Genomic DNA, 13,276 nt, shown 5'->3' with positions numbered 1-13,276 from the left:
GGTTCCTTTGTTCACCATGGCCTTGAAATGTACATTATGTCTTAAAGTTGAAACACTGCAGTGCAAAACAATTCATTATTTCTGCAGACATACTGTACACACACACTGGTGAAAGCAATTACATCCATGGATTATTTGACAATTGTGTTTAATGACTCATCATAAAACATTCTTCAAAACAATAAAACAATTTTAAATGTAAGTTTCTGTACAACGCTTGCTTAGCAGTTTTATTTATATATAGAAAATGTACGAGGAGTTGTGTTAAAATGACAAAACTCCTTCAAATTTAATGGCAGGTACTCTGGAAAAAAATAACAGCATTCCATCAACAAATATTTTCAAGCAATAAATATGTATTTATAAATAGTGTAAATTTACATCAAGATTAGAAACATAAAAATCACAAATCAAACTTTATTCCTTAAAAGGAGTAGTAAACTTTTTTTACAACCAAATGTGTATTTTGATGTAAATGGAATGTTATTGAAGTGTACATTTTCATGCGATTTCACTTGTTTGAGAAACACAACCAGCGAATCATTTCCTCATCCTCGTTGTGCAGTATGGGGGCCCTGAAAAAAACGTGATGCAGGTCTTTGAAATTGTGTCACTCCGCAGTGCTATATTCCATTTTGTACGTCTCAAGACATTTCCCACATCCAGCTGTTTCAATCTCTGTGTAGACTGCTGCTACAGGTAACTGCCAAAATAAAGGAAACACCAACAAAGCGTCTTAATAGGGTGTTGGGACAACAAGAGCTGCCGGAACAGCTTCAATGCACCTTGGCATCGATTCTACAAGCGTCTGGAACTTCCTGTGTGGAAGCATCTCCTTTCAATATACTTTGTACCCCTCATTTACGCAAGTGTTTTAGCTGTGACCTGTAGAATGGTATCACTTGAGTCGCAACAAAATGGAATATAACGTTGCAGATAAAGTTCAGAATGACGATGTCATCTGTACACAGTGTTTCCATTTCAAAAAGGACATATTGGGGTGTTTTCGGAGCCGTTGTTCATTTTTCAGAGCCCACATACTGCACAACGAGGAAGTTTCTCAAATCAAGTGAAATGGCAAAAAAACTGTCTGGACCCTTCAATAAACATGCCATTTACATTAAAAACATATTTGGTTATAAAAAAAAGCGAAATTCTCCTTTAGGTCAATGTGCAACCCATTTTTCTTTGTGACTTGGCTATTGATTTTCCCCAACATTTTTCCTCTTTTTTAAAAAACCTAATAAACAACCAAAAACTGAACGTCATAGCTCCAAAATAACAAAGATAAAACAAAAGCTGAACGTCATAGCTCCAAAATAACAAAGATAAAACAAAAACTGAAAAAAAAGGATAATCACCTAAACTCTTCACATTACAATTTTTTTTGTAGATTTTGCCATCCAAAGAGTCTTAAAATTACTATCTACCATAGAAAAAGACCAGTTAGGCTAGTGCTCCTTAGAGGGAAGGAAAACAAAGGGATCACATCTCAGCCTGTTAACAGAATTTAAAAAAGAGAGAACAGGTTGTCCAGTCAGTAGTCTTTTAGGGTGGTGTTGCCAGTTGTGACAGATACAATATCTACAAAACATCTTCACTCAATAATTCCCACCCCTTTCCCATATGTTTTTGGATTAAGTCCTCCATTAAAAAGAGCTGAACCATTGTTACAAGGGGGAGTCCTGTGTTGGGAAGTGCGCTCTCTGGCGCCCCCCAGGGGGAAGAGGGGGGTTGACACGGCGCACTTGACAGGTTGCATAGACACACGCAGCCGCTGCTGCCTCCAGCCGTTGCTATGGAGAACAGCCATACGGGGAGACTGTCTCGACTTTCCTGAATATCAGAAATGGTCAATTTTTCCTTTGAAATGAAAGTTCCTGTAATGCTTGGTCGCCCCAGAGAAGCTGAAGGGATGTCTAATGTCAAGATGAAGATGAATGCAGAGGGGCCTGGTGAGAAAAAGGGGGAGAGTTCAATACTGATTCAGCGCATGAAACAGGAAACAAAAAAAAGGTATTTTATAGAAATGCACATGGAACTCACTCGACACAAACACTGGCCAATATACCAATCAAATGAGGAAGTAGTCCTTTAATAGGATCTCTATGTACATCCCAACAATCTCAATAGAGCCAAATCAAAGTGTGACTTACTAGTGTGAACTGGTCGTAGACCTGCATGAGATCATCCATCCGGTGTTTCTCTACAATCACAAAGTTGTCCAGCTCGGCGCTGCCTTTCCGGGCACAGTCCTGGCAGTGAACCACGTACTGCTTCTGCTTCCTGGAGAGGAGCTCGCTCCGCACAAACAGCAGGTTAAACACCTCCACCTGGAACACAGTCAACCAACACACGTCAGCAACTAGGAATGGGCATGAGTAATAGATTAGTGGACCTGAGGTGAAAACTCCATCTTGAAGCTGTTCAGTCATATCCCTGTAAGCCGGGGGAGGGTTCTACTGAGCTGTAGGGAATTGGTTTAAGGTCATACCAAGGACCATCTAGCTATTTCAATTAGAATTTTAACACCCCTTGAAGTAGAATTAACATACATACTACCATTCAACTGTTTGGGGTCACTTAAATTCCCTGGTTTTCCATTAAAATATACATGAAATGAGATGCAAAATTAATAGGAAATAGTCAAGATGTTGACAAGGTGATAAATAATGATTTTTAATTGAAATAACTGTGTCCTTCAAACTTTACTTTCGTCATAGAATCCTCCATTTGCAGACCTTTGGCATTCTAGTTGTCAATATCTTGAGGTAATCTGAAGAGATTTCAGCCCATGCTTCCTGAAGCACCTCCCACAAGTTAGATTGGCTTGATGGGCACTTCTTACGGTACCATGCTCCCACAACAGCTCAATAGGGTTGAGATCCGGTGACTTTGCTGGCTACACCATTATAGACAGAATACCAGCTGACTTTGGGTCGTTATCCTGTTGTAGGAGGAAATTGGCTCCAATTAAGCGCCGTCCACAGGGTATGGCATGGCAAAATGGAGTGAGTCTTCCTTCTTCAAGAACCCTTCAAACCTGTACAAATCTTTACCACCACCAAAGCACCCCCAAGACCATCAGTTTGCCTCCACCATGCTTGATGGTGTCAAGCACTCCAACATCTTCATCTTTTCTGTCTCACAAATGTTCTTCTTTGTGATCCTCAAACCTCAAATTTAGATTTGTCTGTCCATAACACTTTTGCCCATCTTAATATTTTTGTTTTATTGGCTAGTCTGAGATTTGGCTTTGTCTTTGCTCCTTTGCCTAGAAGGCCAGCATCCCGGAGTCACCTCTTCACTGTTGACGTTGAGACTGGTGTTTTGCGGGTACTATTTAATGAAGCTGCCAGTTGAGGAACTTGTGAGGCATCTTTCTCAAACTAGACACTAATGTACTTGTTCAGTTGTGCACCGGGGCCTCCCACTCCTCTTTCTGTTCTGGTTAGAGCCAGTTTGCGCTGTTCTGTTGAGGGAGTAGTACACAGCGTTGTACGCGATCTTCAGTTTCTTGGCAATTTCTCACATGGAATAACCTTCATTTCTCAGAACAAGAATAGACTGACAAATTTCAGAAGAAGTTCTTTGTTTCTGGCCATTTTGAGCCTGTAATTAAACCCACAAATGCCGATGCTCCAGATACTCAACTAGTCTAAAGGTGGACAGTTTTATTGCTTCTTTAAAATCAGCACAACAGTTTTCAGCTGTGCTAACACAAATGCAAAATGGGTTTCCTAATGATCAATTAGCCTTTAAAAATGATAAACCTGGATTAGCTAAGAACGTGCCATTGGAACACAGGAGTGATGGTTGCTGATAATGGGCCCTCTGTACGCCTATGCAGATATTCCATAAAAACAAAAAATAAAGTAGTTACAATAGTCATTTACAACATTAACCATGTCTACACACACTGTATTTCTGATCAATTTGATGTTATTTTAAAGGGCAAAAAAAAAGTGATTTTCTCTCAAAAACATGGACCTTTTCTAAGTGACTCCGTGTGAGAGAGCGATAGATATGTAGCCCATATAAACACAATGAACAACAGATTCACTACATGGAACAGTTCCCCAAAATAAACCCAATGGAGTTTGTTCTGTAGTGTCTGTCCTATATCTGAGATAAGATCAGTCAACAAAATATATATATTTTTTACATATATTTAAACCCTTATTTTTGGCACTAAACTGTCTCCATATATACTTCCATTCATTTTTTCAACTGGTACCGGGGCACCTTCAGTCGAGTCTTGTGAGGCCTGTGGGCATCCTGGAGCAAAACCTTTCCACAGAGGGGTCATATTAGTGTGTAGCCCAAACTGATGGGCTACAGACAGAAGTTGGCATAATCGGCTGTACAGACTTCAGACGAGTCAAGATGCTTTTGGGGTCCGAAAAGCAAAACGGACAACACCATGTTTGTGAGTCTTATCTTTCCATTTAGGGGCTGTGTCCCGCAAACAAAAAATGTGCATAAGGTTAACAGTGTGGTTAGGGATGAAGGTTTAAAATAAGAGATTTTATGAAACTAAATTGTCAAAACAGGCAGGGTGTATGACTTTGTGGCTGTGGTAACTAACATTAATGACAACCCTACTTTGCAAACTGCTAGAATTGGTTATTCAAATCTATTACCCCCTAAACATACAGCTTCCACACTAAAAACATGACTTTGATAAAGACATTTATCAGAATCATTAAGCCTAGGCCTATTCACCAAACAGATGTCCTGGCCATAATTCATCCCCATGCGGTGTTCAATGGAGAACTGTTAACCCATTAAAAACATTCCAAAGAACAGGCATAATAATTAAATGAAACTTCTGTATATCCAAGAGGTTTGGGCCTGTAACCCTAACTGGCCAAATTGAGCCCCGTTTAAAATGATCCCTGAGAATAACTGTTCCAGACGCAAGACGCAACTCACACTATTCTGTTCAATTACATTCTTTTAACTATAAAATACACATGGCCAAACAAGTCAGTTCGTCAAATTTTTGCCCTGCTTGTGCTGCCCCGGTCAACTGTAAGTGCTGTTATTGTGAAGTGGAAACATTTTGGAGCAACAACGGCCCCGCTGCGAAGTGGTAGGCCACACAAGCTCAGAACGGGACCGCCGTGTGCTGAAGCTCGTAAAAATCGTCTGTTGCAACACTCACTACCAACTTCCAAATGGCCTCTGGAAGCTACGTTAGCACAATAACTGTTAATCTGGAGCTTCATGAAATGGGCTTCCATGGCTGAGGAGATGCACACAAGCCTAAGATGACCATGCGCAATGCCAAGCTTCGGCTAGAGTGTTGTAAAGTTAGCCGCCATTGGACCCTGGAGCAGTGGAAACACGTTCCCTGGAATGATAAATCACGCTTCACCATCTGGCAGTCTGACAGAAAAATCTGGGTTAGGTGGATGCCAGGAGAACGCTACCTGCCCCAATGCATAGTGCCAACTGTAAAGTTTGGTGGAGGAGGAATAATGGTCTGGGGTTGTTTTTCATGGTTCGGGCTAGGCCCCTTAGTTCAAGTGAAGGGAAATCTTAATGCTACAGCTTACAGTGACATTCTAGACGATTCTATGCTTCCAACCTTCTGGCAACAGTTTGGGGAAGGCCCTTTCCTGTTTCAACATGACAATGCCCCCGTACACAAAGCGAGGTCCATACAGAATTGGTTTGTCGAGATCGGTGTGGAAGAACTTCATAGGCCTGCACAGAGCCTTGACCTCAACCCAATCGAACACCTTTTGGATTAATTGGAACACCGACTGCGAGCCAGGCCCAATCGCCTGACCTCACTGAGGCTCGAGGCTGAATGGCAGCAACTCCATATTAATGTCCATGATTTTGAAATGAGATAGCCGATGAGCAGGCGTCCACATACTTTTGGTCATGTAGTGTAGGTGTCTTGACTTTGATAAGCACGCGGGAAAGAAGAGTGTTGTCTGCTAAATTAACAAAACAAGGCTATGCCATTCTACAAGCAAGCGCCACATTGCTGAGGTTACTACTTTTTGAAGACTGTGTTCCACAATATAATATAACCTGTTGATACAGTTAAACATCTTAAAATGGCACTTTAAAAAAAAACCTGAATAAATATAAGGCAATTTGGCAATTAGGATTCATTATCTGTAATGGTTATGATATTAGGCATTGTTGTTCACTGTTTGCAAATACATAAATGTGCTTTTTTTCCATTTGAGTACTCATTTTGAACAGTCAAAACATGTAAAATGCCCATTCCTATCTGTAATACAATCAACCAATGCGCACACACATGCACGTCAGTAACAGTCAACCAACACACACACTGAAGTCAGAAATGGTGATTTACTCAGTCGTCAACACATAATCCTGTCAGTTACTCACATGATAGTCATGGACTGTAGTAAATTTCTCCGTCGTCAACCAGAACATTACTGTCAGTTACTCAAAACAAACATATCAATACTGACAATGTAATGACTGTGTGGGGTAGCAGCTTGGGTAAGGGACAAGGGGTTGAAATGGGCCGGAGCCCCTGACGTACCTCACAGATGGTGCAGTAGTGCGCAGGCTCATCCCTGTTCCTGCCCTGCAGTAGCGTCTCCTTCCCTGCCGCGGCTAGAGCCTCCTTCACCGACTGACACTGCTTCAGAGTCCTCAGCAGGCAGTACCTACATCAATCACACCATGACATTAAAAGAAACCCAGACACCTACACGTTTTAAGGTTACGTTTTCCAGCAGCCACGTCATCAATATGCACGTCATCATCCAATCTGAAGCCCTCTATTCAGGGATGCAAACTGCTAAGGGCACAAAAAGGTAACACTTTTTTTTTTTGCACTGAGACATGCAAAAAAATCCTTGCTAGGGGGAAATGCTGGTTTTAACTAATTAAACAACACAATAACATGATCAGTCTCTGTGTGTAAAATAAAGAGTGGTTAATGTGAACCTAAATGTAAGGAATGTAATCCAATATTATTTGTTGCCTAGACTTTACTGCAAATGACACTAGAAGTCTTGAGGGAAAAAAACAATGCACTAATATTGCAGTTAGCCATGACAGCCTTTATAATAGAACGCTTGTGACCACACACACATCTACATCTACATATTGCACGTGGGAAAAAAACTATGTAGAAATAGAATGAAACAAACAGGCATTCTATTTTTGCTCTAATATAGTGGCCAGTCTAGTAGACGATCAAGTACACAAGGCAACATTTGTACATAAATGACGTTCACTGAGTAAAAAATGTAATATTCCCCCCTCACTCACACTAAAGTTTTACTGTCAAATACAAAACAACAAAAGCATCATCTTTGGGCTACACTGCATGTTATTACATTGTACACTTTCTGCCTGTGGACATCTGTTCTACAATGTACCAGCAGAGCATGATACCCTTTGTTGACATAATTGATCTCTTTCAGGCAGAGAGTAACACCTGGCAAAGCTCTTTTTATCCACTGCAAGGAGTCATATACCAGTTAATACTATAGCGAATTGGTTAGGTTACTAACGTTAGCTTATCTGATGTAACGTTATCTAGCTGGCTATCGGACTTCATTAGGCAGCAAATTTTCAAAACAAACTCAATTATTTGATCAGTTAAGTTGGCTAATGTTGATCGACATTTTTCTGGCTAGCTAACGGAGAATTCGATCCAGCTACCACAGCAAGATATTTAATAATGCTTACAATTCTTGATCCACCCCACTTTCTCCCTCACCTCAAAAATTTTTCAAACGCCAGTTGTTTTTCGGTTGCAGCTCATGAAGTACGCTTCCTCACCTTCTCACTCTGTCTCCGTGGTCAAACCTCTCACCTACCTCTTCGTTATGGTTCAGGGATGCGCTACTGTAACTGGCAAACTGCCTTTGCACCCTACTGCGGTCTTTCCAGAGCGCGTGCTGATTCTCTAACTAGCAAATTTATTGTCTCTACTCTCTTCAGTCGCGTGCTGCGCTGCATTCTGTTGTTATGTGAATGATTGGCTGAGCCTTGGATACAGCCAGTAGTGAATCAAAGCACCCCCCCTCTCATCAGATCTACACGAATCACGTAGGTCACCTATTTTAGCGCATTTCGCTGAGAGGAAACTAGTTTACATCCCTGTGTCACTCTCCACCCCTCATGACAGACTGGACACACACAGTTGTAACATGTGGCAGGAGAGATGCTCACAGGGTGAAACTAAACTGTAAAAGACGGTGACTTACTTGATCATCTGGAAGAGCTTGTGGTCGGACACCTTGATGTTGCGGGCCATGTTCCAGGAGAGGTGCACCATGGGGACATGGGACTTGACGCTCTGGAGCTTGTTCCACTCGTAACGCTCCACGGCCAGCTTGTACTGGTGGGCTGTGGATGTTGTGAAATTAATTACAACACTTTACAGGTCTAGAAACAGCTGACAAACTGATTCTGGAGTCAACTATCACTTTAAGAGATAATATCCATGTATTAAATTGTATTCATAAATACATGTCTTTTTTAAATTACTAAGTGTTTTTACAGTAACTGAAGGAGCAAGCAAAAGCTGCATCAGAGGCTTACCACTGAGGGGTCCTACGTTCCAGGCAATGTTGTTGCACCAGCCGATGGCCTGGACCCAGTGGACGGTGCCCGTGTTGAGCCACACCAGGTCCCCTGGCCGCTGGATAAACCGGTAGACAGGCACATCTGCCTCATACAGGTCCTCCAGGTTGGGCCACCACGAACCCATCAGGAAGTTGATGTTGTTTCTGATGGAGAGCGAGGGGGAGGAAAAGAGCGAGGGGAGGAAAAGAGCGAGGGGAGGAAAAGAGCGAGGGGAGGAAAAGAGCGAGGGGAGGGAAAGAGCGAGGGGAGGAAAGAGCGAGGGGGAGGAAAGAGCGAGGGGGAGGAAAGAGCGAGGGGGAGGAAAGAGTGAGGGGGAGTAAAAGAGCGAGGGGGGTATTTCTTTTCAGTATTTTCTCATTTCAGTAAGAGATGTGGAATTAGGACTCGTATTAAAGACCATCTAATTTCAGTCTTTTCTGTCTTCTGGGCCATTCCTTTGTCTGTATTTAAAATCAGAATAGTTTTGTTGTGGAAGGCCAGAGAGAAGAGATGGGTTAGTTAGATCTCCCTTGTTTCATTAATGCCCTCATTCCTGGATTCAATTCAGCTCCTTTCCTTCCTTTCACTCAATATCTCCCTGAATCACTCCCTTTTCATTCAGACAGTTCTCTTCGTGTTCAAAGCGAGCCACAAAAGAAGCCGACCCTCACCTTGACACCCCACCTGATGCCGTTCCATCTTTTGTATATTTATCCTTTTCTCTGCTGTTCTCGCAGATCCCCCCATTTCTCATTCACTGACAACATCACTATTGTATAATGTATTATCACTAGCCTCTATGGTTGTTAGGTCCTTACTTTTCACAGAAGTTGCTCATCACGCCCCAGTAGGGTTCTGGCACAGCAAACCACTCACAGTCCCCAGGGCCGATGTTGATGTTGACAGAGCAGAAGTTATTGTGTTCCTGATGACCTGGACCACAGAGAAAGAAAGTTAGAACTGTATTATGTCATTTTTTGGGCGACCCCCCCCACAAAAAAAACAACAACACATAGAAATGTTATTTATAGATCTGTCATTCTCATTGAAGTCTAGAACACGCTAGATCTGTGAGAAATTTCCATGCTTCCCATTCTTAACTTGAGTTTTTGCCTCTTACTTTCGGTTTTGTACACCAGCTTTAAAACAGCTGAAAATACAATATTCTTGGTTATGGAAAATATATTTCACAGAGGTTTAATGATACTCTACACTGTACTTGCTTGTCTTGGCACAAAGTGAATTAGGCAAACTATTAGAATTTCAACCAGGAAATTGTAGAGGGATTTCTGCAAAGTGCATCTTTAACAGTCTGCCTTTGTAACTCATAAGTATCAATATAAAAAAGCACTAGAAACTGCAATAGCTTGTCCTATAAAATTGTATCGCTGTACCGTGCCCTTGCCTAATATGTACAGTGTGTGTGTGCATCTACCTGGTATCCTGCTGCCGGGGACCTTCATGTAGAGCTGGACAGTGTTCATGCCCAGGATGGTGTGTCCTACGTGGCTGAGCAGATTGCCAGCAGACACCACCCTGGCGAACGCAGGCAGCTTACTCAGCTCCTGCAGTTGTAGCTTCCACCTGGGGGACGAGGAGAAAGGGGGTGTGTTCAGAGGCGGCAATGGGGTTTAGAAATATTTTGCAACGTGTGACCAATGCCATGTCTGACCACACAAGCACGTACTTTCTTTCGTCCGACACGTCGATGTTGGTCCCAAATTTGATGTGCTTTAGGGGACCCCTCCTTTTGCGTGCCACACTGAACACAGCAGGAAGAGATTATGATTAGAAAAGGTTCAAAGGTTGTCAATCTATCAGTGAGAAATCCTGACAGGTGTGTGTTGCTCACCTCTCTGCTGATGCTGGCTCAGCGTCTGAGGGCTCCTTCAACGCCTTCTTCTCATTCTCCTCCTGAGAGTAAAGAGGATCCCGTTCAAAAAGACACCGAGCATTGGGAAACAGGTCTGTGTGTGTCAGGGTTTCCGTTAGCCGGATATTGCCCCCCCCCCAAAAAATGAAAAGCTGATAAATAAAACAGTTGCCGGCCAAAATAAATCCTATTACAAAATATTGCCATTTATTTTGATGGAAATACATATCTTACCATCATGCTTATCAGTCTGTAGATTATTTGAATAATTTAGTGGCATTAAATTGTAGTGTTTATTTTAGTTAGTTGTTGGATAAATAAGATACACGATGGCTATCACATGCACACAGACTATTTTGAGTGAGATTTCCTCAGCTGGTTGTTTATTTTCATTTCAATAATAAAGTTGTTTCTCAAAACCATTGTCACGTGGTTAATCAAAAATCAGAATTAAAATGATACAAATCTAAAAGTGAAGTCAACTAAGGCGAGATCACCAGCCTGCCATATGGACACTTATACCCCGTGATCCATTGGCAGCTAAAGAAATGACTGCATGGAACTCAGCCTATAGGCCAATATAACAGTAGGCTATAACTTTCATTGCTCTTTCACACTGATTGGTGATTATCAAGGGGGAGATTGTCGGAAAGATTGATCAAAATCGCTTACTGCAAGGAACTACAGTATAGTTTTAATATATTATCATTCACAGTGGATGTTAAAAAAACGGCAGCAGGACAGGTGTGTCTATGCATCCTCAGGCGCGCACTCCCTCAACATTATCAGGACAGAGAAACCAGACATGCTCACATGGAGGACTCCAAACAAGACAGAATTAAAAATATTTACAAATCTCCTAATTGGTTTATGAAATAAACCAAAACTCATTTCTCACAAGTGTAGCAGGTTGTGAACTCTGCAAACAACGTTCCCACTCTTGAGAATGGTAAATGACTCATTAATACAAGCTAGGGCTGGGCTACATGACGATATATATCGCGTGACAATAGAAAAACGTCTATCGTTTCATATTGTGCTCTATCATTTAGTTCGTTTTATCGCAAATCACTCTTTACGGCAATATTTTTTGTCAAATGGACGATGCTTTGCATCGGTGTGGAAGGAAATTTGCAACACAAACATGGAAGAGAGTGAACGTGACACAGAGCAGAGACAGGGAGCTCGTACCTAAGAGGGTCAACGTTGGTCAAATGGACGTGGTTTGGGTATGAAAAGTCTGACACGGACCAGAAAACTGTCCAACACAAAATATGCCGCAGGCCGGTCCCGACAACAGGCTCAAACACCGCTAACCTCTTACCCCCTATGCAAGAATCATGTGAAACAGTACGGAGAGTCTACGGATGAGACCCAAAAAACTATTTCTAAATTGAATTTACAGACAATGTGCTATATCGTGACATGTATTGTTATCAGGATATGACATTTTGGCCATTTCACCCAGCCCTAATACACGCAATACCATAAAACAATGTTATCGAATGACAGGGATTAACGGTACATTTACTACTGGTGATGGCATATCACTGCAGAGAATACCAAGACTGTGCACTGCTGTCATCAAGGCAAAGGATGGTTACTTAAACTAATTCAAATATATTTGAGATTCTTCTAACACTTTTTTGGTTACTACATGAATCCATGTGTGTTATTTCATAGTTTTGATGTCTTCACTACTATTCTACAATGTAAAAAACTGTCAAATTAAAACCCTTGAATGAGTAGATGTTGCCAAACTTTTGACTGGTACTGTATGTAATGGGGAATTGATCAAAAAGAAAAATATTCACACAATGAAACAATGAATGCGTAAGATTTGGCAGGAAACAGCCGAGTCATTCTGGGGAGCGACTCGCCTCTACCTTCGCCACACCCCTCCCCTTCTTATTGTCTAAACATTTAAAATTATGATGTTTTTCTACTGACAGCCACAACTCAGATGCTCATTGCCACGCGCGTTGCCCACATTACGGGCTTCCCGAATAGGCATAGGCCTAGAAGCTTGTGATTTGAAACAAATCAGTTATTTTTGTCAAAATAAGCTAATGATAGCCTCACGGGTGGCACAGTGGTTAAGGGCGCTGTACTGCAGCGCCAGCTGTAGCGCCCAGGCTCTGTCATAACCGGCCGCCACCGAGAGGTCCGTGGGGCGACGCACAATTGGCCTAGCGTCGTCCGGGTTAGCCTTCAACCTTCGTCTCTCCCGAGCCCGTACGGGAGTTGTAGCGATGAGACAAGATAGTAGCTACTAACAATTGGATACCATGAAATTGGGGAGAAAAAAGGGGTAAAAAAAATAAAAATAATAATAAGCTAATGATCCTTGATCCCTCTGTGGCCAAGTCATGCTTTCTGGTAAAGTATTTTGAATGATTAGACATTTTATTACATGTATTTCCCTATTGGACCCACCACTATGCCATCTATCTACTGTTCTATTGGTTTTCAGATCAACTTTCTTTAGGTGTCCAGAAGCCAAGGCACCATCCTAGTCATATTAACAACCCATCCTAGTTGTTGCCTCTAGATTCCCCCTCTAAGTTTCTAACAGAGACTTTCATCGGTCACGTATGGAACTGCTACCAGGTGACCTGTGTTTCCCAACTGCTACCAGGTGACCTGTGTTTCCCAACTGCTACCAGGTGACCTGTGTTTCCCAACTGCTACCAGGTGACCTGTGTTTCCCAACTGCTACCAGGTGACCTGTGTTTCCCAACTGCTACCAGGTGACCTGTGTTTCCCAATTGCTACCAGGTGACCTGTGTTTCCCAACAAATTGGATTTTGGCAAATGTTTGAGAAT

The 13,276-nt window shown here is 42.0% G+C and overlaps 1 protein-coding gene across 1 annotated transcript; it reads right to left on the bottom strand.

The window, feature by feature from the left end:
• Positions 1-131: 131 nt before the first annotated feature.
• LOC135568446 (lysine-specific demethylase 6A-like) lies at positions 132-10,692 on the bottom strand. The gene is made up of 9 exons (XM_065015228.1): positions 10,430-10,692; positions 10,265-10,339; positions 10,013-10,161; positions 9,396-9,510; positions 8,554-8,741; positions 8,217-8,358; positions 6,536-6,662; positions 2,157-2,333; positions 132-1,952 (listed from the first exon to the last, which is right to left on the bottom strand). The coding sequence occupies exons 1-9, from the start codon at positions 10,675-10,677 to the stop codon at positions 1,926-1,928; spliced, it is 1,248 nt and encodes a 415-aa protein (XP_064871300.1). The 5' UTR covers positions 10,678-10,692; the 3' UTR covers positions 132-1,925.
• Between the last annotated feature and the right edge of the window lie 2,584 nt (positions 10,693-13,276).

Source organism: Oncorhynchus nerka, unplaced genomic scaffold, assembly GCF_034236695.1.
Source record: "Oncorhynchus nerka isolate Pitt River unplaced genomic scaffold, Oner_Uvic_2.0 unplaced_scaffold_1597, whole genome shotgun sequence".
Lineage (NCBI taxonomy): Eukaryota > Metazoa > Chordata > Actinopteri > Salmoniformes > Salmonidae > Oncorhynchus > Oncorhynchus nerka.
The sequence above is the reverse complement of the archived record's forward strand: the minus strand, read 5'-3'. Positions and strand labels throughout refer to the sequence as shown.